We start from the raw sequence: 24,591 nt of genomic DNA on the forward strand, positions 1-24,591 counted from the left end.
AAATGATTTCATGTATAATGGCTACATGAGATACACTTATATCTCTCATATGACATATATATATATATATATATTGCAATGTTCTCATTGTGAGTTACATCGAGTGTATAAGATCCCTATTTTGTGTGTATATGTTCTCATGAGAAGGGTGGTTATTTGTTATAGATATTCATGAAACCATGATATTTTTACGTAATATATAAGCATATATCTCAAAGAACATAATATTCTACTTATTTTAATGTTTTACATAATGGTCATACTTTTTAACGGTGATAATGATAATAATTTGTTCTAATATGATGTCTTTGAAATATTGCACCAACATACCCAATAAATATTTCATTTCGTACACACATCAGGTTCCATGCTTCTAAAGACGTAACATTACACAAAAAAAACATCAAGTACAAACATCTAATAGAAGTTCTCCTTTCAAACTTGACTATTGTATGCCAAAATGGAATTTTGACACATGTTCACAAGCATAACATTGTGGATAAGGGCTAGTGCTCAAACTCATGATGCCTAAGCTCTCAATCTCTACTCATAATTTATTTTATCGATGCATATTCACTTTGCACAACACAACTTCATCGACATTTAGTTTAGATGTCAAGTTTTAGCAGTCATAAATCGGTCATGGTAATCTTTGATGTGTTTTACCAACTCATCAAGAGGCGGCATACACTCTCTGATAACATGAACATCAAGAACATCTTTAAAATAGGCATTCAACAATGGCGTATGCTCCTCATCCATAAGTTTAACATCTTTGATTTTTTTGATTAGTGGAATCCATATTCCGAGCCATGCAACTGCAATATCCATAAATCCTAAACTTTCGCCTCCATAGAAGGGTTTGTTTGTGTTCAAAGTACCCTCAAGAGTCTCCAGAATCTCGTGAGCCTCTTCTGCAACCTTATTTTTTTGGTCTAGTGTACTCAATAACATCTTAATGATCAATGGCACACACTGCAAGAAAAAATTTACTAAGATGTATTGAACATATTGAAACCCGTTTTTTTCAAAGGTAGGGTGGTAAAACAAGAATGCACGAATGTACAAGAAAACAAAAAGCTATATTTTCTTCAAGAAGCAGAAAACAAGTCAAGAGATGTAAAACACATAGAGAAACATGAAAGAAGAGTAAAGTGAATACTAAAACGTACACAACGAAAATAAAACACGACCAACCGATCGACAATGAAACTAACCAAAGCTAACGTCCAGTCACACTAAAAAGAACAAAGCTACAGTTGGTCACCAAAACTTGCCTGTTGTACCAATCAGTCCAAGACTTATTTCGGTTAATATTTTTACTATACATGAAATACGTATATGCGTCGTTCCCTGCAAAGTAATGTGAAGCTATTCTTTTTATGTTATACTTAATGTGCATCGTAACAATAATAAAGTTATAATATATCAAAATGACTGTTCTAAAAGGCTCACCGCAACACCCGTGAGACACATCATGGCTCAATACTTGTGTCTCATACCACATTAAGCATGTAGTACGCCATGGTATAATGTATGGTTTTTGTAACATGATATTTGATTTTACTTGCCTTTTCAATATTTTACTTATTAGTTTTTAACATATAACTTAATTTAAATTGTTCTTATCATTTATTCATTGAGTAATAGTAGAAAACATATGTTCATTTACTTGCCGTCATAAATCTTGCCTCGAAAAACGCCTTGACCTCGTTGTGACTTCTAAGGCTTGAGGATTGGCCTCACCGCCACACCTCACACTATCTAGAACCTTGTTTAAAATGCAACCAAATTTATTAGTTCCTATAGTGCACAGATTTTTTCCTCGGATCAATATACCGTTTCATAATTTACTATATTGTACCCGTTTTGACCAATAACATGTGGAGCTTGTAACATTGGCCTTAATACCCAGTTTTCGATTGATATGATTTTTACATGCGACCTTCTGATCCAACATTATTATTTTTTAAGTCAATATAACTTGACAATTCGTTATTCACGTCATCAATGTTACAAGATTAGTATGTTACCACGAAATAACAAAATTTGGATTGAAAAGATCATGATATATACTAAATAAAAATTGAAATGCAACGAAGTTTATCTTAGTTTCTATCTAGTATAGAAAAAACATTTCTCAATCATTATTACAACATGTTAAAATTTCCTATTTAATGTAACAAATTTTCTATTTAATATAACAAAGTTTCAAAATTTTCTACGTACTTTTAGGGTGAATATAATAATCTTGTAACATGATTTAGTAACGTATATGTCATGTTTATCGTTAATTCGATATAACCTTTCATAAAAGGCTATTTACGTCATCAAATGTTATAATATCAGCAACATACTTGGTTAAAACAAATACCAAATTAAAATTTTATTCCATTGATCAAGAAAAGTAAAATCGAATAAAAATTAAATTAGAGGCCTACATTGTAATGACACATGAACACATAACTTATATTGGTTATAAAGATACCTTGATTATATTAAACTAAATGCTAAATTTATTTTGAATTAACCATGATATTCAACATTTAACGAAGTCCACCAGATTGACTCCATCACCATAGGAAATAGACAGTATGGCATCAAAAACACAAACTACTAAAAGAGGGATCATTGTTTAGTACATTGTTTATTTCACTACAACAAAATCGGGTTTATAGGACACTTTCAAATTCTAAGTGTCCTAATAAACCTCTTTATAGGACCAAAAAAAATAAAGTGTCATATCTAAAGGTGTTGTAATAAGTTTATATGACGTTTTTTAGCGTCTTAACAAGTTTTTTAAGACATTTTTAATACAAAGTATCCTATAAACTCATTTTTTTATAAGACACTTGTTTTTATAAGACAATTTTTCAAATTGGTCCTATAAAGAGGTCTATTAGGACACTTAGAATTTGAGAGTGTCCTATATAAACCCAATTTTGTTGTTGTATGTTAATCAAAAATACGAAATTAAACCAAAAATGTTTACAAAAATAAACTTAGCATGTATCTGGTTTACCTTATCATCGACAAATTTTGCCCAAAAACGAGATACCGCCTTCTCAAAAGGATCTTCAGGAAGAAGTGGATGATTCTTCCATGTTTCATCGATGTACTCAAGTATCACAAGCGACTCCACGATCGGTTTACCATTGTGCACAAGAACGGGAACCTTTTTGTACAAAGGATTGTATTGCAAAAGCATCGAACTTTTATTCGAGATATCTTGTTCAACGTATTCATACTCGATCCCTTTTAAGCTGAGTGCTCATTTCACACGAAGTGTATAAGGGCTTCCCCAAAATCCTAATAGCTTCACTTCGTCTCCTGCCATCAATTTGAACACATTTCTGGTTCGATCTGTGTTGGCTTGTCAACATTCTATCTTATTTATGTATATATATATATATATATATACAATTTTAAACATTATCATCAATGGTGAAAAGTCGTTTACACATTTGATCCCTTTCTTTTTCAATCATTTAACTTCCTTCCCAATCCTATAAATTAAACAATAGTTTATTTAGAAAAACACCAACTTCAATAAATAACTAAAAGTTGATTGTGATGTGTTCAATGAATATGGGCAATAAATAGATCTAAAAACTAAGAACCCATTAATGACTTGTGCATTATACAACTAAAGTTGTATACTGTTTTCTACTCTCTTTGTCCCTATATTAAAAACGCAACCAATCCAACCACTACGTCGATCTTTTAATGAAATGCACCTCCTTTACTTGTACAACTTTTGATCCGTTTAATCTGTGTTTAAAAGTTGTATTTAAGTGTTTCTCCGTTTGTAAATTTAGTCTTTAATGCTTTGTAGGTATAAATAGTTTTTCCTTGTAATTTTGTAGTAAGTTGAAATCATTTGTAGTCTTCAAAGAATTTGAATACAAAATCATTTGGTGAAAATTCTCTCTAAATTCATATTCTGTTCTTGATTGATTTTAATCTGATTTGAAGATTTAGGATTCTCATCCATGACATAGGAGTAATTATATAACAATATTTTGGAGGGTTTTGTTGATCAGAAATTGGTTGTAATTAGGGTGGTATTGCCAAATATAACAATAAACGATATATGTCTAAGGTCCTTGACAAAAGTAGAAATCCAAGTACAAGATCAACCCAAACAATAAATGCAGATAACAAGATCTAAAATGTTGCAACGTGATGTTAAAAATCGACATCAAGATTTAAGGTGATTCCATTATCCATATGATAGTGTACATCTACAGATATATATTATCAACCGAGAGAGAATACAATTGTGTAACAAAGATCTTTGGATATGAAATTAGCAGTTTTCAAAAACATCTAACAAAGCCTCTAGTGTAATTTGTAACTAATACTATCATTTGTAACTACAAGATATAAACTAAGAGGTGAAAAGTGTTGGAGTGTGTTTGGGAAGAGAAAAGCTTCAAAGGAGGAGAAGGAAGCGTCTTGCTTTGCTTGGTAAAATAGGAGGCCAAAGTGCCTTTTTTATAACCAAAGCAACACTAAAATATCTAGACATTTTTCTAGATCCAAAAGTGGTGCTGCAACATACGAGAGACACACCAATAATACGTCAAAATTGGATTTCTATGAGGTTATCAATTTCCAAGCATCTGAATAGACTGCATTATAAGCAGTGTTCAAAAGGCGTATCATGGCGTGATATGACATGTTTCCGTCATTAGTAAATGATCAATAGCGTTTCTGTGAAGCATGAGACGCCCTGTGACATGCGTTTTTTATAAGACGTGATTTTTTTTCGATTTTTTTGTTTTTTAATCTTTTGTGTTTTTTCATTTTTAATTTTAGATTTACACTTTTAGGTAGTGTTTGGTATGCAAACATGATTGGACAGACTAAACATAACATAATTTGATCAGACAGGACGGGACTGGACTAGACTGGACAGAACAAGTGTATGCCTGGTGTTTAGTACAACTAGGACTGGACGAGACAGAACTAGATAAGTTACCCCAAAAATCTATTTGATGATTTTAAATATTGTATAATAGTTATAATTTTTACAAATAAAGTAATTAATTAAAGAATTTAATTTACAAATATTTTTACACAATTTTTATATAAATGAATACATACATATATAATGGTACCAAATTTGAATGAAAATTTTGATATAATTGATGGTAGTAGTAGCGGTGGTGGAGGTAGTAGTGGTGGTGAAGGTGGTTTTGGTTATGGTGGAGGAGGTGGTGGTGGTGGTGGCCGACGGTAGTAGTGGCCATGAGCGGTGGTGGTTGGTGGCCGATGGTGGTTATAGAGGTAGAGGTAGTGGTGGTTGGTGGACGACGATGGTTATAAAGGACGTGAAGATGGTGGATTGTGGTGGCAGTAGACAACGGTAGAGGAGGTACTTATGGCTGATGTAGTGAAGATAGTGGTGGTGGTGGTGGTGGTTATGGTGGAGGTGAAGTGGCAATAGACGCTGGCGGTTGATGGTGGACGGTGGTTGTGGAGGTCGTAAAGGAGGTTGTTGCAGTAGAGGAGTTGCAGGTGGCCAATGGTGGTAGTGGCGATGGCAATGGATGGTGGTGGTTGATGGGAGACGGTGGTTGTAGAGGTGGCAATGGACAGTGGTGGTCGGTGGTCGACGGTGGTTGTGGAGGTCATGAAGAGGAGTTGGAGGTGGCCAACGGTGGTAGTGTTGGTGGTAATGGGTGGTGGTGGTTGGTGGCCGATGGTAGTTGTAAACGTGGCAATCGACGATGGTAGTTGGTGGTTGTGGAGGTGGTGAATGAGGTTGTTGTAGTAGATGAGGAGTTGAAGATGGCGAACGACGGTATTGGTGGTGGCAATGGACGATAGTGGTTGGTGGTCGACTATGGTAGAGATGGCGATGGACGATGGTGGACGATGATTGTCGAGGCAATAGAGGATGTTGTTGTAGTAGAAAATGAGGTGGAGGTGACCGCCAATGGTGGTAGTGACCGAAACTAGCGTTGATGACCAATAAAATAAGGGAAAATAATCAAAGTAGTCACTTCATATGTATTGTATTACAAAATAGCCACTTTTCAGATTTTTTTCACAAAATAGCCAATATGATCACCACCGGGGGGCCTGTTGACCATATGGAGGCGATTTGACCAAAAAATTACACAAGGGTCGATGAACTTAGCCTTTCCATTACCCTTCTGGTTTCCAACAGTTGATGAATTTCACAAGTATCAACCATGTTCGATCAGATCAATCCTAACAAACCGACACATGGAGGACACTGATTGGACACGCCACCTAGAGACAGTTGGACGTGACTCATCGCCAGCAGATTTTTGTTGTTCTAGGTAGCTAGAGATAATCATCATCTCCTGGATAGATACCTATTCCATGTTTTTCTCATAGATATCTTATCTTAGATTGTTATTTCTTATACTAGATTGCTAGTATAAATAGCTTTCATATGTCTTGTAATCAGGTCGAGCTTCTCGTAATAATCATAAAGAATTACTTGTGATAAGCTTCATACGTTCTTGAACATTATTCAAGTTGTTCATACTTTTCTTCACTCAAAAGATAGATTTAGATCTTTTTGCTTAAATCTTATTGTTAATTGAGAGATCAACGATCAACATTTTGTATCAGAGCAAATTGATTGATTTTACAATCAAAACGATCAATTTGAATATGAGCATTCAAAATTCTCTCAATTTCTTATGGGTTTATCTTACTAATCTTCATACACAAGTTCTTCTAAATTTTCTACAAATTTATCATCAATGGCCAATTGGATTTCTGCTTACAACGTTGGAATCTCACAAAATCGCCAACTCTTCAACGTGAGGAATATCCCCAATGGAAGATCCGAACGATAAACTTTTTCGAGGGGATGGACATGAACCTATACAGATCTGTCATCAATGTCCCGTACACACCTCAGACTCTAATTCCTAGAGTTCCTGCAACAGCCACTACCGATGAAATTCCAACATAAGGATGAGAAGTCCTAAAAATGCTGAAGATATAGAAAAAGTAGAAGTAGACCGGACTGCCTGTGGCAAATGCTCATCATGGCAATCCCATATGAGATTTTTCAATTTTTGGACGCATGTAGGACGACGAAGGAAATCTGGGATGAGTTGGCAAGCCAACTAGAAGGAGGGGCCAAGACCAAGAAAAATAGAAGGCCCAGTGTCTGAATGAATATACGAATTTCAAGGCACTTCCAAAAGAACCTATCCAGAAAATGTATGACCGGTTTAATATGTTAATTAATCAATGTCGTAGAAATGACATCGCGAGAAAGAAGGAAGAAAACGATGTTCTATTTCTCAAAAGTTTCAGTGATGAATGGACATAATTGTCCATGTCTCTACAAACAAACCAAGATCTGGATAGCTAGTCACTTCATGGCGTATATGGAACTCTTGCTGCTCAAGAGCATGATATAATGAAGAAGAAGGTATCCATTAGAGGACCTCTGGCCCTAGTCTCTGATGAAAAGAGACTTCTAGAGGCTCTTCAAAGGAATATCACAAGAATAAAGGTAAGAAGGCCTTAAAAATAGAATCAGAGTCTGAAGAAGATAGCTCAAATTCAGACATGATCTCAAAACCTTTGCTAATCCATTGATCTTATAAGTAAACAGTTCCAGAAGAAATTTGTCAAGAGGCCCTATGAAAAAGACAGCAGAAGAGAATTCAAAAAGAAGAGATTTCAGCCCAATCATGAGTAGAAGACAATAAAGTTTCATCAAAAGGGGTGAAAGAAAAGAAGACAGAAGAGAGAAAGCTAGAGAAGATAGAAGGGAAGAAAGAAGAGAAGGAAAAGATGGAAGAAAAGATGGTTTAAGATTATACCAGTGCAGGAAAATTGGCCATTTTTCCAGAGATTGTAGAGCAAGATTGGTGAAAGATGCAGACTACTACAAGAATAAATATAAGTAAAATCCCGAAAAAAAGGAGTCTCGTGGTAGAAAAAGAAAATTGGGTATCTGGCCAAGTCCTCAGATGCTGAAAAATCTACGTTTGAAGCATCCATCTTCTACTCCAATGACCAGGTATACAATTCTTCTTGCGATATACCCAACTCTGCTCCATCAGAGCTAGAGTTAAGTGTTTTAAAACTTTTAGAAGATTTTCAAAAACTAAAAGAAAATTTAATTTTTGAAAAGATTGAAAGAATTAAAGCGGAGAAAGTAGCTAGTTTCTACAAAAGAGAAACTAATCTTCTTACCGAAGAAAAAATTGAAACTGAAAGAGAGAAAGTGAGAATTGAATCTCTCAAGAGGTCTGAAGAAGAAAAACTTTTAGATATGAACAGGAAAGTTACCAAGGACCTAGAAAGAAAGGTGAAGGAATTAAAAATGTTCTGAGGCTGAAAGACTTAACTCTATGGCTCTAAAAGATTTCTTTCAAAAGAAAAGAGAGATTCTTCATCAGAAACTTCAATCCAATGAACTTCTGATAAAGAAATACAAGGACGCTCAAAATGTGTATGAAAAACTAAATAGTCAGACGGACACCCAATGTCTAGGGTTCAAGAAAACCACTCTTGAATCAACTTTTAATCTAGGATGTGTTCAAAAACCTGACTTTGTTCCAAAACCAACCCCATCTATCAAAATAGCCAAAATAAGTGGGAAATCCACATTTTCAAGACAAGAGTTTAAGAATGTGGTTTATGGATATAACACTAGTAAGGATTCTGATGTAACATAGCCTTCTATGATAAATGGAAGTTCCTCTGGAAAAACAAATAGATGAAATAAAAACTCTTTCAAACCAACCAGAGACCGATGAAAACTCTTTCAAAAAAAGAAATAATCTGTGAAAAAAAAATAATCGGTGAAAAACCAGAAATCGTTGAGGATAAGAAAGAACAAATTCTAAGAATCCCAATGAATCCTGATTTCATAGAAATGTGTATAAGAGCTAAAACTTCTTTAGAATTAGAAAAGGAATAAAAGAGTAAGGTCAAAACAGCCAAGGAAACTCCAAAAGCCAAACCTCGTCTTTCTAGATACAACATATACATACTTTTTCGAGTTGCTCTTTTATTGCACTACAAAAGATACCAAATGAATTCGTGGGTGTTATGCTCCATCTCTATTGGCATCACCTAATAACCAACTTAGCAAGTCGAAAAATGCTAGAATCATCATTACAATTTGCCATTATGTAACATCAATGGTCACAGAATAACTTTGGTGCCCCTTGGAATCTAAAACGTGTTCTTGGTAGTAAATTTGTGAATGATGAACAAAATTTCCTTCCATGCCCCTTTAAATGCAAATCTAGAAAAATGGTGCAATTTTCTCTTTTTTTAAACCAAAGAAAACTACAAACCGTCCAAATTCAAAAAAATGGTGCAACTTGCTTTGATTCGACTATTTTGGTCTTGTAAAACTATTTTGCATTTTCGGTCTCTCATTTGACTGATTTATACCATTTTTGTCACTCTTTAATTTCATTATTGTTGATTAACATATGATAGAAAGAGTAAAATTGGTAAATTGCACCAAGTATGGATTATTTATACATCAAGATTCTTCTTTTTTTTTACATAAAATGAAAAGAAAAAGATCACAATCAAAATCAGAATCAAAACATCATCATCGTGTTTTTATGCTATTTTTCTCATAATTAAATAAATAGACGTTAAAAACATCACAAATAAGTTAAATATGATATGACGACTTTAACCTTCTTCCAACAGAAAATAACCGAGGAACACAAATGATACGAAAAGTAATTTGAGAAACCAAAATGCAAAAAAGTTTTTAAAAACACCAAGATTGTGGATTAATCATAAATCAAAGGACCAAAAATGTAATTCACTCAATTTAAATTTTTTGAAACGAATGTTTTTAACGGTTAGATAACGACATGCATCGCTAGGTGTCATAATACATACGAAAACTTTAGGCCACAGCTATGCTCTCTCTCACACAGATCAAACGGTCAAAATTCAGGCTAAAATCAAAACCCTTCGGAATCTTCATCCATTTCAAATAGGATCCAATCAAAGGAATTGTAAGAAGAGCTTCTGGAAATCGCAATTCGGCAATTTCTAGGTTTGTTTCGTTTTCGATCACATAATCGGCGATGAATCCGAATCAATCAGCCAATCCAACACAACAGCCGGTCAAGCCCGACGGTTCGAACTCCGCCAACTACGCTCCAAACCCTAATGTAGATCGGAACGATCGCGTTCCTCCTTCGTATCCGGCTTCCGGTGAGAATTGGACATCCGTGACCGTCCCTCCTCAAAAGCTACCAGCTGTGCCGCCTGCTGTCGGGCAACCGTCGCAGAGCGCCGCTTCAACGACATCGCAAGGTCCAAGCCCTATTTCTCGAGGTGGCGCCACCACTGGGCCTGCCGCGTCCAATCCTTACGTGTCGTCTGGTCCCGTGGGGGATTCTTCCACCAAGAGTGAGTTTGCATCTGAATTCGATGTGTTTTATTTGTAATTTTACTTATTGAGAGGATTGTTGGAATACAGGAGTCCACATCGTTCGTGATGCCGTAGAGTTTACAGATGTTGTGTTTGATTATGTGTTTTGTGATTATTATATTTTTATTCTGTTGTGATATATAGATGGTTGCGTATCTGTTGTTCTTGGGCAGATACAATGGATACGGTGAAGGTTATGTTTGCGAGATGGGCAAAGAAGGCTGCTGAGGCAACAAAGAAGGGGCAAGATTATGCTGGAGATGTGTGGCAACACTGTAAGTTCCCCTTCTTACTTTTGATTATGCTAGATAAGTGGCATCATTATATTAATCAATGGCCATGAGAGGATATATTCTATTGGGAGGCCATTTGATGATACGGATAAAGAGCAATGCCTGAATAAAATTCCTGCATAATTTGTGTGTTTGCCTAATTACAAATTTACCTCAACAGAACCCCATTATGCAAATTAAAAATCCTTGATTTTGATCCATTTTGTAGTCAAGACTTCAAAGTGGTGAATGCCATAATATATTTATATTTTATTCAACCAATATAAACATAGGAAAATATTATAAAACCAACTTTCTACTAATTGTGTAATGAATATATTCATATAATTAACTAAAAGATATTACAAACTGAAACATTTATCTGTCAGTTCCTCAGATCATGACTACTAACTTCAGCAAGCAACAACACAAAAGGTATGTGAGCTATATAACCCAGATAAAACTCACAACTTAGAATCAAAAGTTGTTCAACATGAAGAAATATAATTTTTACAAGTCCAACACGAGACTCCTTCTATAAACTCTTTAGATGTAAAATAAAACCAAGTACATGTTACAAAACCGCCATTTGAAAATACTTCAATCTTTGTTATTATCATAGGTTTGATTTGAGTCCACAACTGTGCAATTTGAAAATTTGAACATAGCAAAGCAATGACTTTGTTATCACCAACGCTCTATAAAACTCCGTTGAGGGCCGGTTAACTGGCCATTTGATGAGGATGATGATCATGTTGAAAATTGTCTATTTTGCCCTTTAATTTGGCAAGCATCTTAACATTTTAGGTCAAGAGATTAATGGTATAAAATTATATTGGCCTAAATGTGCGAAAATAAAATAGTCGTTGGACTGAACCTCTACAAGTGAGTAAATAGTCCAGGGATGATTTTTAAAATTTACTCAAAATCTTTAAAATCAAGCTCAATACTAACAAATGTTTACCGCATTCTCCTTAAATAACCTATTCTCTCCCTTTACTCCTGATTGTTTATTTAAATGTTGTATATAATGTTAAATGAACATTCACATTCAGATGGAGCATTATCCTGTCACTAAAATGATAAGAATTGTCCATCCTTTTACAAATTAAGGGACCATTTACCAAACATTTGGGTGAGCATAGGAAGGAGCGAGAATATTATCCGGTAAGAGGCAAGGCAGGGATTGAGAGCTTATTCGGTAAGTGAGGATGGTGACTCTTATTGGGTAAGTGCTGACCAAGTGACAGACGCTTACGAACAATCCATTTTGATAAGGTCAGTGAGGGTGGTAACTCTTACATGTAAGTGTTTAGTGAATATGGCCCCTTATATCTATGTCCAAGTGCTTAATAATTCTAAGCTATGTCAAATTGGCACAAAACGAACAAGATTCGTAGGCTGATCTTTTTGGACTCTAACCCAATATATTGAGATCCTGTTTTCTCTCATTCATGGTATATTTCTTTGATGTTGACAAAAGCATGATTATCTAGTAGGTAATTTAGGTAGTATTAAAGGGGTTGAGTAAAGTAGTAAAGCCCAGATGATTATATTGGGGTTTGCTGTCTACACTTTTATCTATAATTAATTCATAGATTCCTCATGTGACTCTTTCATTTGTCCTCTAATTAGACATGCTAATCTCTACTTTGAACCAGTGAAAACGGGTCCCAGTATTACTGATGCTGCTGTTGGAAGAATTGCTCAGGGAACCAAAGTTCTTGCAGAAGGTGGATATGAGAAAATATTTAGAACAACATTTGAAACAATTCCAGAGGAGCGACTTTTGAAGTCGTTTGCATGCTACCTATCAACTTCTGCTGGCCCTGTTATGGGAGTATTATACTTGTCAAATTCAAAACTCGCATTTTGCAGTGACAATCCGCTTGCATATAAAGTTGGTGAAGAGAAGAAATGGAGCTATTACAAGGTGAATCATGTTTTTTGTTTTTGTTATCCTTAATTTCATACAAGATATTTGCTTAGCTTGTGTTCTATAATTGATTGAAATACTTGTGTTCTATATTGTTTGCTGACCAATATTTTACAAATGATCCTATTTTCCAACCAAAAGCTCAAAAGGGCAAACTAATTAGTTCATTTGTTCTTGGCAAGAAAATAGGATCGATGGGCAAAAAAGTAAATTTACACGATAATCTTTTATCTCATCCTTTTTATCTTATATGTGCATTACTATATAAATATTTCATAGATTGTTGGGAAATTCTACTCTTCATGTATTATAAATTTTACAAGTTACAATTATCAATATGTCATGGTTACATTACATGAGTTGATTTCCTTGCTTCAAGTTTTACAAATTTCCTTATTTCGTTCTTTTTTTGGTAACCATGTGTGTTCGGGCAACTTGCTATGAAACCTCTGACTAATCTCATGGGGACCTAAAGTTACCCTCACGTAGCCCTGAGGGGACTTGAACCGCTGACATACTGGGTGTTGTTTTAAACTGTTGATAAATAGTCGAAAATTGTATCTAAAACAACAATTATCTTATGACATAGGTGGTTATTCCATTACTTCAACTCAAATCAGTCAATCCTTCACGAAGCAAAACAAATCCTGCTGAAAAGTACATCCAACTCATATCGGTTGATAATCATGAGTTCTGGTTCATGGGTTTTGTGTATTACGACAGTGCTGTGAAAAATCTTCAAGGCGTTCTTCAGCCGCACCAAAATCCACTCCTCCTTGCTGGTCCAAATTGTTGAAGCATCTTTATCCCGAGTTGGTATGTACTACATTCATTTGAACGTTATAGATTTCCATAAACATTTAGATCAAATTCATTTTGCTCATTGAGCATTTTCATTTCACTTCTATTCGGAAAAACTCTTATTAGTATACGCCTGTATACACCGTACGCTTACTCGACCCCACTTCCAAATGTGATATAGCGGGTCATGTAGGAGAATAAAGATATGACCTATAGCCATAGCACATACACAACTTTTCTTTAATTTAGCCGTTGGTATGATGTTACTAATTGTGGATGGTAAAGGAGAATAAGGCCTTCTGTTACAAGTACTGTTTAAGTTTGTAGTGTTTAAATATTTGATTAATACTTGGATAATATTGTATTGTAGTTAAAAGAATATGAAATGAAGTATGTGATGCATGCATGCCATGGAATTTGTAGTTAAAAGAATATGAAATATGAGACCACCAAAATGGATAGAGTTGTTGAAGGCTATATGATTGTGAAACACACCATCATCTTGGTAATGGAAACGATGTTGTCTAAGTAGAAAGGAAAGAGCAGTTGAGTTGATATAGATTCGTGCCATGAGATAGATTTCAAAAAATAAAATAAAGGAGGTGCTCGTTTTTGACAATTTATGGGCTCTGGATGTTTGTAAAAAATAGGGTAGCTTACGGAAAGATCTTAAGCAAATATTTTTTATTATAAAAAATAAAATTGAATACAATAAATTCTAATAATTTATATAAAACAATTTTTAAGTATCTATAAACACAAAATCATCAGTAATAATATCAAATAAATACTAAGTTCTTGCCAACAAATCATAAGTATTGAGCGTTAAAACAAACAAACAGTTTTTAAACACTTGATTGTAAACAAAATTTTCTCATTAGATTGCTCCCATCACCTGAACATACTAAAAAAAAGAGTAAATTACATTTTTATTTCATATGCTTAGGGCCGTAAACAAACCGAACGTTCAACGAACAATTCGTGAACCGTTCGGCGGGAAGTTCGTTTATTTAATAAATGAACAAACATAAACAAATTTTTTTATACGTTTAATTAAATGAACGAACATGAACAAGAATCTGGTTCGTTCATTTATGTTCGTTCACGTTCGTTTATTTATGTTCGTTTATGTTCGTTTATATATTAAATTTAATATATAATCTTTTATTTATCATTCACTATCAACTCGAATCCCTATTTTGTACTAATTACAATTTTGGTCGTTATGATTGTCAAAATGTTTCACTTTCAGTCTCTCATATTAACTTCTGCTAAAAAAAGTCAATACCATAGGGACCTTTTGGTCCTTTTGGTCAATTAAAAAGATTATAGTAAATTACATATTTGGTCCCAATGATATGCTGGTTTTTACGAAATTGGTTTTAGACTTGCGTACTCAAATGATGTATAAGTTTATGGTTAGGAAAAATTTGTCGGGATGTGTTGGTCTGGGAAAATGCTGACTTACACAGGAAGTGTTTGTAGAGAGCGATGATTGAATACAAACACAACAAATTTTCAATTTTGAACCCTTCCTCCTATAATTTGAATAAAAACAAAGAATCATAGATTTGTTGGGGAAGTTAGGAATGTAAGACCTACGATCCTAAACTATCTGACTCGGACAAATTTACTAAATTCACTTTAGTGACCAACACAAATATTTCTTAGTTGACAATAATTTTATCAGATAAAGGGATAACAGAAGAGGATAGATAATATTTGTTTTTAAGAGTAATGAAAATTTTGTGCAACTTAGAAATTTCATCATTTCACCTTTTGTTTTACAAAAATAAAAGTAGAAATTCAATTCTTCAGATTTAAGAAAATGGGGATCATATATGTGATATGGGCCTACCCAATCTTTTAAATAGAAGAAATTAGATTTTTGAAAACAAGGAGATTCGGATAGGGAGTCATTATTATTGTTGTGGAAGCCATTTCAGATCTTATTTATGAAAGTAAACAAATCGTTCACATACCATTTGTTGGTCCTCGAAAGTGATATCTTACACAATGAAGTGTTTGTAGATGGGGGATTGAATACAAATACAACTAATTTTCACTTTTTAATTATTTCTTCAATATTTTGTATAAAAACAAATAATTACAAATTTGTTGTAGAATTACAGATTCTGATAGGGAGTCATTATTATTGGTTGTGGAAGTCATTTCAGATCTTGTTTATAAGAGTAAACAAAACCACTCAGATTCCATTTGTTGGTCCTCGAAAGTGATATCTTACACATGAAGTGTTTGTAGATGGGGTATTGAATACAAACACAACTATTTTCACTATTTAATTATTTTTTCTATATTTTGTATAAAAACAAAGAATTACAAAAAAAAAAAAAAAATCAGAAGTTAGGAAGATAAGACATGTGATCCTGAATAATCTGACTATGACAAATTTGATAAAGTCAAATAAAGGGGGGAAGGAGGTTGTCTCTCAAATCCGAAAAACCCTTAGTTCTTCATAGGATAACGTCAATTTTACTTCAAAAACACTCACAAGGATGCTCTTTAAAAAATGTGAGTTAACAAAGTGCCTACACCAGCCTTGGCATTCAATGCAACTCACATTTTTTAAAGAGCAAGATAGTTACTTTGTTAACTTACTCCGTCTTTTTGTATGCCGATGGAACATTAAAGCAAGTAAAGTACCGATACAATGATGCAAGATAGTTGATGAGCCAAACTTGCTGGCCAAATTTGTACTACAAGATTCGATTTGCAAGTAGTATTTGTCACTAATTTGTCACTAATTAGCGAGGGATCAGCCTATTTTTCTTATTTTCTTATTTGTATGTGTTATATATTAAGGAGAGGTGTACCTTGGGTAAGGGTGACATTTGTGAGATCTTGTTATGTTATAGCTCTTGTTGTCATATCCATGAGATGTGATATTTCCGAGTCAACATTTCTTTGTGACATTAGAACTTGAAAATATTGCTCTTATTGAAATGATAGCAACGATGTTATTGAGAAGGAGAAAATGGCTTATAGCTTGAGGCATTAATTGTCCGCGTTTCAAATGATTTTGAGATATCATATATCCTATTTTGGTTATTCAAAAGAGTAGAGATTTGAAATAAAACCCGGAGGGTCTTTGGTTATTATTTAATTAAGTTTTCATTTGAGTTTAAAATTGTTCTTATCGTAAAAGCTCTTGATGATAACCAAGAACTCTAGTGATTAATATTTCTTGGTATGATTTGGAGGTTGAGACTGTAAGCTCTAGTTTTATGAGACTTGAGAGCTTTAAGAGTTGTGTTCCAGATGTCTGTGAGAACCTGAGTGATACATTATCCTTTGCAGTAAGATTACATAAATAAATTCCTAAAAAAGGCTAGATTCGCCACTTATCAAGTTGCGACCGAACAAAGGAAGATAGACCCATTTAAGGATGGTCTAAAGATAAAAGGTAAAACAATATGTGGACATGACGAAGCCGACCACATTTGCTCAGACAATGGAGATGGCAATAGTAGCCGAAGAGAATAAAGTGAAAGCAGCTGGAGAAATGAGAGACTTCAAGAGAAAATGGGAAGGATCGAGCAAGGTGGTAAGGAAAGTTGGAGGAATGCAAACTTCAATTAGAATCCAGCATAAGGGATTTTCCATCCATACATGTAAGAAGTGCATTAGGAAGCATAGAGGAGAGTGTAAAGCGGGAAGTGTGACTTGATATCGTTGTGGGAAGCCCGAAGCCGGATCATACCATGTTGGAGTGTCCTGAGAAAAAGACATGCTATGAATTTCTTAAAATCTTTTTGTTTTAAAAGAAATAGAAAATGAAACGTTTTATGATGACATTTTTATTTTAACGATACGATTTTTTTAGACGCGCGTACCGTTCTAACACACGCGACCTCTCAAAGTTTCATCTAATCGTGGATGAGAACGTGCTACTTTTTCATCATTGCACAACTTTCAAAGTATTATTTTCCTCTCTCCTCCTACCTATAAATATGAGACTTCTCCTCTCATTTTTATCTTACGCTCTCAAATACTTTTGTCGAATCTGTACCTCAAAGATATTTACAAGCAAGAACTTAAGAACGCTCAAACCCTTCAACCTTTTCTTTTAAGTCTCAAAGGTTGAAATATTTTCTTTCTTATTTGATCTGTTCTTCTTCTTCTAAGAAAATGTTGTTTGGTTACTTAAGAACTTGTTCTATTAAACTACCAACATAAAGATTATTAACGCATTCTCCTACTTGGTTATAATCTAAGGTTTCAATACACTTATTCTTCTTGAAAAACCCTAATCTTTTCTTTGTGGATTTTTCAAAAGAAGTTTTATTATTTCAAAACTTAATAACTCACATCCTTATCTTGGATTACTAACAAATCCGTTATTTCTTATTTCTTACTTATAACAGAAAATGTCTGTCAAGAACGTGAACTTTTCAATTGACGACGTGTCCTTCAAGCCAAACAATCTGTGGCTTTGTTGGACATCCTGGTTAACAAGTCCTATTATGAGGAAGCTGCTACTTTCATCAGGAACTCCCCTATCTCCTACGCTCTCATCAATGAACCTATCATGGTGAAGGAAGTCCTTCAGCAATTCTGTCTACCTACTGAAGTTGTTCAAGACACTGACAAGACTAGTCAACAGGTGGAGAAAATCTCCTTCAACTTCAACAGAATGACTGTTAGTTTTGGCATTACAACACTAAGGCACGCCCTCCGATTCCCAAAGGGTCCCTACGTCAATGATCATTCCACTGATATCATCCTTTCTTTCCTGGATGATATTGGCTACGCCTGGCCAATGAAGGACTTTAGCGACCTCCTCAAGTCGCTTTTGAAGATTGAGAAGAATCGCATGTTTGCGGTTTGGTAGTACTTGTTTTCCCATTTCATCCAATGTATGGGAGGCAAGACTGGTGGCCAAGATCAAGCCTCCAGAGTTGCGTTGAACATTTGCGTATCCGACATTCGCCAGCGCCCAATTAACTATGCTGTGATATTTGAAGATCTGGTGTTGAAACTGAACAAGCGCCAGAGGGAGAAGGTAATACCCTACACCAGGTTCCTATCCATGGTGTTTGCCAAGATCTTTAGCAACAAGTACTTACTGAAGAAAACCTGCTCATCTGCAAGCTTGGATCCAGAATCTTGGATCATAAGCCGAGAAATGAAGACATTGCACTCTCTGCAATTGTGCCTGCTTTCTCTTCATCTTCTCTAACTGGGACTGTATTTCCTTCTTCCCTTGCTTCGGTGGTCAAGACTACGGAAAACCCCCTGAAGTCTACCCCAACCACCACCTCCCTTTCTTCCAAATAAACCCCTTTCAAACCACTCTTGGTTCTCTATCGAGGGCCAAGAAAGCCAAAAAGGGGATACCCACATATCTGGTTGTTACCTCTCAAAAGGTTTCATTTATTGAAATTAGCCTTAACTCCGAGGCATCTTCAGATTGGTCTCTTCCAATCTCTTTAGTGATTTTTATAATCACTGTCATACCTGTGGCTCCGATCCCAACCGTCTCAGTGAACCAAATCACTGAAGGTGTGAATATCAGCATAACCACTGCTGAACACCCATGTCCACCAGTCTCAGCCAATTCTCCTCCTTCTTTGGTCTCGACATGTGCTTATGAGGCATCAGCGATTGTCCTCCCTGATGATGAAGCACCCACCACAGGACCTGAGGTTGCTCCTCTCGAAACACCTCAGTTTATGGACGCCTATCCTCTCGAAGGCAACCTGGCGAGAACCAACATCAATCCTTCAGATATTGCTGATGAACCCTCAGGTAATCCTCCATCCTACCCCTTCATTTCTTCTAACCCCGAGCTATCTTATGCTCAAAGATTTCTTTTTTCATGTCCTTGCAACGAAGGAATGCCAGCCATGGAAGAAGAATATAACATGGCTGACGACGTGAAGCTGTTACTCCCCGCTGAAGAGATTGCCTTTGTAAAAATGGACGACGTCCATAAAGGCATTCCTCTCAGGGATGAAGTTTTTGTTAACCTCTCAACTATCAAAGCTGGAGTTTAAGAGGTCAAAGAACAGCTTTCTGTGGTGCAAGCAGCCATATGCACCAACGCTGAGGCCATCTCTGCTCTAACCAGCAAGGCCGATGAAGCGAATGCTCAGCTTACCAGGCATGGTGAGTTGATGCAACAAATACTGGAGATCCTCCAACGTCCATTACTAGCTCCAATGCCCTCCTTCACAAAGATGGATCGCCTCCAGCTGGACCAGACTCTTGACATTGCTATTCTACAAACTAAAATGGTGACCAAGCTTGAACAGTAGGTAAACATTTTAGCACACAGTCTTGATCTCATCTTCTCCACTCATGCAGATGACAAAAAGGGAGAGATAGATGTTGCTGCTGTCGCCGCCGTACCCACAACTGAAATGGGAGCTGACGATCCTAGAGCGAAAGCTAATGAAGTTGAGGTTGTTAATGAAACCATCACCTCCCATGAAGCTTTTTAAGCTGAGGTCGTTGATGAAGCCGTCAGAGCTGATGTTGAAGCTGTCAGAGCTGATGTTGAAGCTCGTGACGAAGACCTTCCTATCACCCCTTCAGCTGATGGTGGTGATAAGGAAGATGATGATGAAGGCGATGACAATGAAGATGACGATGATTCTCCTACCCTTCTTGACGCTGGAAAGAATCTCGATGGTGATGATGATAAGACGACGATGATGACGACTTCACTATTTAGTACCAAAAACCCGCCAATGCTGTGAAAGGAGTCTCTCTCAGGGATTCTGCATCCCAGGGGGAGAAAGAGAAAGAAAAAGAGAAAAAGACTTCCGAGATGAACCAGAACACCAAATCGAAAGACAAAGGTGCTGCTGAAGAAGGAAATCTCAAGGTACTCTTCAAACCTGTTGTACCTCTAAGTACAGAATCTTCCAGGTTTGCTATCATTACCTCTTTCTGTCAACTATATTCTATCCCATCTACTACCTGCGGTCGGCTAGAGGAAAGGGTATCTAAAAACCCAACCTCCAATGTTCCTACCGACCAACAAATGTCTCAACTTAAGAAGTCACTTGACCAAACTAGGGTATAAATCCCTCTTCGTACCTCTAGTTGTGGTGAGTTTGACTTCCTGTCTGAAGCTGAGATACTCGAGGCACTCAAGGCTTAGGAAGAACTCAATCTTCAATGACAACAGACTGAGGACAACTGTTGATCCTCTCTCTCAGTGATTTGATGATAATCCCTTTTCACGTATACGTTGTATTTATGTTTCTGTCTTTTCAGTTCTAGCGATCATCACTGAGCCTGCTCAGTGATCGCTGAAGAACTTGTATTGTAATTTAATCAGAGACAACGATACTTCAAGAAGACAACGCTCACACCAAAGCCTTCAGATGTCGAAGACTGAAAATGTAGATTTGGGATTGACGAGTACGTGATCTAAAGCGGTACTCAGTGATTACAAGCCTGTCTACATATGTGTGAAGACTGCTCAAGCCTCAGCGAATGCTGAAGAGACCTTCAGGTTATTCCAGCATTCAGCGATCAAAGGAAGCTTGCTTAGCACGATAGTTGTTATCTTGTCCTCATATACATAAAGGACAAACCCATACTCTTCTAAACATTGGTACGGTACGGAGCCGACTAGTTGACTCTATTTCCCACCAATTTTAGGTAAGGATGTCTGCTCATGAATAGTGCTTTTTGTACTATTCACTGTAGCAAAGGACAAGCCTTCCTTTTAAGGCTTGACACGCACTCTAACCCTACCATCTTGCATTAAATGAACATATAATGCACTGGGTATAAATAGAAGTGTTTCTTCTCCATGCAGAGTGCGCGCAACTCACTCTCTAAACCTACTTCTTACTTTGAGCATTTCCTAGCTTAAGTAAAGGAACTTTTCTTACATCATTTCTTTTCCCATTTGCTAAGAATTTGTGTGTAACCAAAGATTGTTTAGATAGGTTTTCTTACCTTATCTTTTCGTAAACAATATTGTAAAATTTGTATTGATCTTCTTTGTCAATATACATTTTAAATTTGAAAATATTGTGTATGTATTCATCCGCCACCTTCTACAAACTGTTTTACTTATCTTGTAGACCTTCAAGGGACCAACAAGTGGTATCAAAACAGTGTTCTCTCTTTTCTAATCTATTTAGCTGTTTTTCTGTATTAGTTTATCTATTTCCTTAGATAACTTTACTGCTTTCAAATGGCTTTACAAATTACAAACACACACACAAGACAATGGCTCTCTTGCCAAACCTCCCCGGTTCGTCCGTGACAACTTTAGTCTCTGGAAGAGCCGGATGTCCCTCTTTTTTGAAGGTGTTGATCCTGAAGTTCCACATTACATAAAAAATGGACCATATATTCCATTTGCTATTGCTCCGGCTGTTCCAGCAACAGCTACGACTGCCGCGATTCCTGAATGGCAGATTCCAAAGCTCCCTCATTAGTGGAGCAATGAAGACAAGAAGAAGATAGCTATAAAGATGCGTGTTCGGTCTATAATAGCTATGTCTCTTCCTGATGAGATTTATCACTCTGTGATGAAGCTCAAATCTTCTAAATCCATGTGGGACACACTTTGTGTTCAATATGAAGGAACCACTCAAGTTCAAGAAACCAGAAAGATCAATTTAGTAATACAGTACAAAAGCTTTCTCTATGGAAAGTCTGAGACGCTATCCGAAGTACATCAACATTTTAATTGTTTCCTTATTGATCTTAGGGCTGTCGGCAGGGAATATTCCAATTTTGAAACTTTAACTAAGTTTTTGGAATATCTTCCTGAGTCTGGGACACCTTTTCCATTGTCTCAAGATGTCCAATGACATGTCCACTCTTTCTCTCTACTTTATACGAGATTCTGCTTAACCATGAGCAATATCGTCAACCGAAGAGGAATCTTGTAAAAGATTCTAGGAAAATGAAAAGCTCTCTTTTAGCTTTGATCTCTAAAGCTTCTTCAGTTGAAACTTCTTCTACCCCTTTTGTCTCTTCTCTTCATCCTGTTGTTATTACAAAGATAGACTCTTCTATCTCTAAGGATATTTCAGAATCTGATTTAGCAGATTTTGATGAATCCCTGGCCCTCCTGACTAAGTATTTCAGGAGATTCATCAGCAAAAGCAACTTCCATAGGTCTCCTCAGCTGTCCATCAGGGAAAAGCCAAAGTCTGAAATTATAGACAAGGCTTCAGCTGTCTGCTATAACTGTCATTGACTCAGACATTTTGCAGGTGAATGTAGATCGAAGAAAGCTGCGACGCCATCTTCTAAAGCTCCTTCCTCCTTCAGGACTAAAGATGAAAAGTACTTAAAACTGAAGGAGAAGTACAGAAAGGTGAAGAACAACCAACAAAAGGCTAAGGGCCTTGTCGCTGAAGAGCATAACTGGGCTAAACACCCATGTCCACCAGTCTCAGCCATCTTTTCTTCTCCTCATTCTTTGGTCTCGACATGTGCTCATAAGTCATCAGCATTTGTCCTCCCTGGTGACGAAGCAACCACCACAGGACCTGAGGTTGCTCCTCTCGAAACATCTCAGTTTATGGACGCCTATCCTCTCGAAGGCAACCTTGCGAGAACCAACATCAATCATTCAGATGGTGTTGATGAACCCTCAGGTAATCCTCCATCCTTCCCCTTCATTTCTTCTAACCCCGAGTTATCTTATGCTCAAACATTTCTTTTTTCATGTCCTTGCAACAAAGGAATGCCAACCATGGAAGAAGAATATAACATGGCTGACGACGTGAAGTTGTTACTCCCCGCTATGGAGATTGTCTTTGTAAAAATGGACGAAGTCCATAAAGGCATGCCTCTCAGGGATGAAGTTTCTGCTGACATCTCAGCCATCAAAACTAAAGTTCAACAGGTCAAAGAATAGCTTTCTGCGGTGCAAGCAGCCGTATGTACCAACGTTGAGGCCATCTTTGCTCTAACCTGCAAGGCTGATGAAGCGAATGCTCAGCTTACCAGGCATGGTGAGTTGATGCAGCAAATACTAGAGATCCTCCAACGTCCATTACCAGCTCCAATGCCCTCCTTCACAAAGATGGATCGCCTCCAGCTGGACCAGACTCTTGACATTTGCTTTTTTCCAAACTAAAATGGTGACCGAGCTTGAACAACATGTAAACATTTTAGCACACAGTCTTGATCACATCTTCTACACTCATGCTGATGACAAAGAGGGGGAGATAGCTGCTGCCGCTGTCGCTGTCGTACCCACAACTGAAACTGAAGCTGACGATCCTAGAGCCAAAGCTAATGAAGTTGAGGTTGTTGATGAAACCATCACTTCCCATGAATCTTTTTAAGCTGAGGTCGTTGATGAAGCCGTCAGAGCTGATGCTGAAGCTCATGACGAAGACCTTCCTATCACCCCTTCAGCTGATGATGGTGATAAGGAAGATGATGACAACGAAGATGACGATGATTCTCCTCCCTTTCCTGACGCAGGAAAGAATCTCGATGGTGATGATGATAAGACGACGAAGATGACGACTTCACTATTTAGTACCAAAAACCCGCCAGCGCTGTGAAAGGAGTCTCTCTCAGGGATTCTACATCCCACGGGGAGAAAGAGAAGGAGACTTCTGGGAAGAACCAGAACACCAAATCGAAAGAGAAAGGTGTTGCTGAAGAATGAAATCTCAACGTACTATTTAAACTTGTTGTACCTCTAAGTACAGAATCTTCCAGGTTTGCTATTGTTACCTCTTTCTGTCAACTATTTTCTATCCCCTCTACTACCTACGGTCGGCTAGAGAAAAGGATATCTAAAAACCCAACCTCTAGTGTTCCTACCGACCAACATATGTCTCAACTTAAGAAGTCACTCGACCAAACTAGGGTAAAAATCCCTCTTCGTACCTCTAGTTGTGGTGGGTTTGACTTTCTGTCTGAAGCAGAAATACTCGAGGCACTCAAGGCTGAGGAAGAACTCAATCGTCAACGACAACAGACTGAGGACAACTGTTGATCCTCTCTCTCAGTGATTTGATAATAATTCCTTTTCACTTATACGTTGTATTTATGTTTCTGTATTTTCAGTTCCAGCGATCATCACTGAGCCTGTTCAGTGATCGCTCAAGAACTTGTATTGTAATTTAATCAGAGACAACGATACTTTCCAGAAGACAACACTCACACCAAAGAACCTTCAGCTAATGTCGAAGAAT

At 36.6% G+C, this 24,591-nt stretch overlaps 2 protein-coding genes across 2 annotated transcripts; one reads left to right on the plus strand and one right to left on the minus strand.

Moving 5' to 3' along the window:
• Positions 1-316: 316 nt before the first annotated feature.
• On the minus strand, positions 317-3,381 carry LOC112509746 (probable glutathione S-transferase). The gene is made up of 2 exons (XM_025114865.1): positions 3,023-3,381; positions 317-975 (listed from the first exon to the last, which is right to left on the minus strand). The coding sequence occupies exons 1-2, from the start codon at positions 3,206-3,208 to the stop codon at positions 616-618; spliced, it is 546 nt and encodes a 181-aa protein (XP_024970633.1). The 5' UTR covers positions 3,209-3,381; the 3' UTR covers positions 317-615.
• Positions 3,382-10,073: 6,692 nt separating this feature from the next.
• LOC112510371 (GEM-like protein 1) lies at positions 10,074-13,787 on the plus strand. The gene is made up of 4 exons (XM_025115768.1): positions 10,074-10,401; positions 10,597-10,698; positions 12,357-12,628; positions 13,221-13,787. The coding sequence occupies exons 1-4, from the start codon at positions 10,074-10,076 to the stop codon at positions 13,425-13,427; spliced, it is 909 nt and encodes a 302-aa protein (XP_024971536.1). The 3' UTR covers positions 13,428-13,787.
• Positions 13,788-24,591: the final 10,804 nt, after the last annotated feature.

This window comes from Cynara cardunculus (assembly GCF_001531365.2).
Source record: "Cynara cardunculus var. scolymus isolate 2C chromosome LG 3, CcrdV1, whole genome shotgun sequence".
Lineage (NCBI taxonomy): Eukaryota > Viridiplantae > Streptophyta > Magnoliopsida > Asterales > Asteraceae > Cynara > Cynara cardunculus.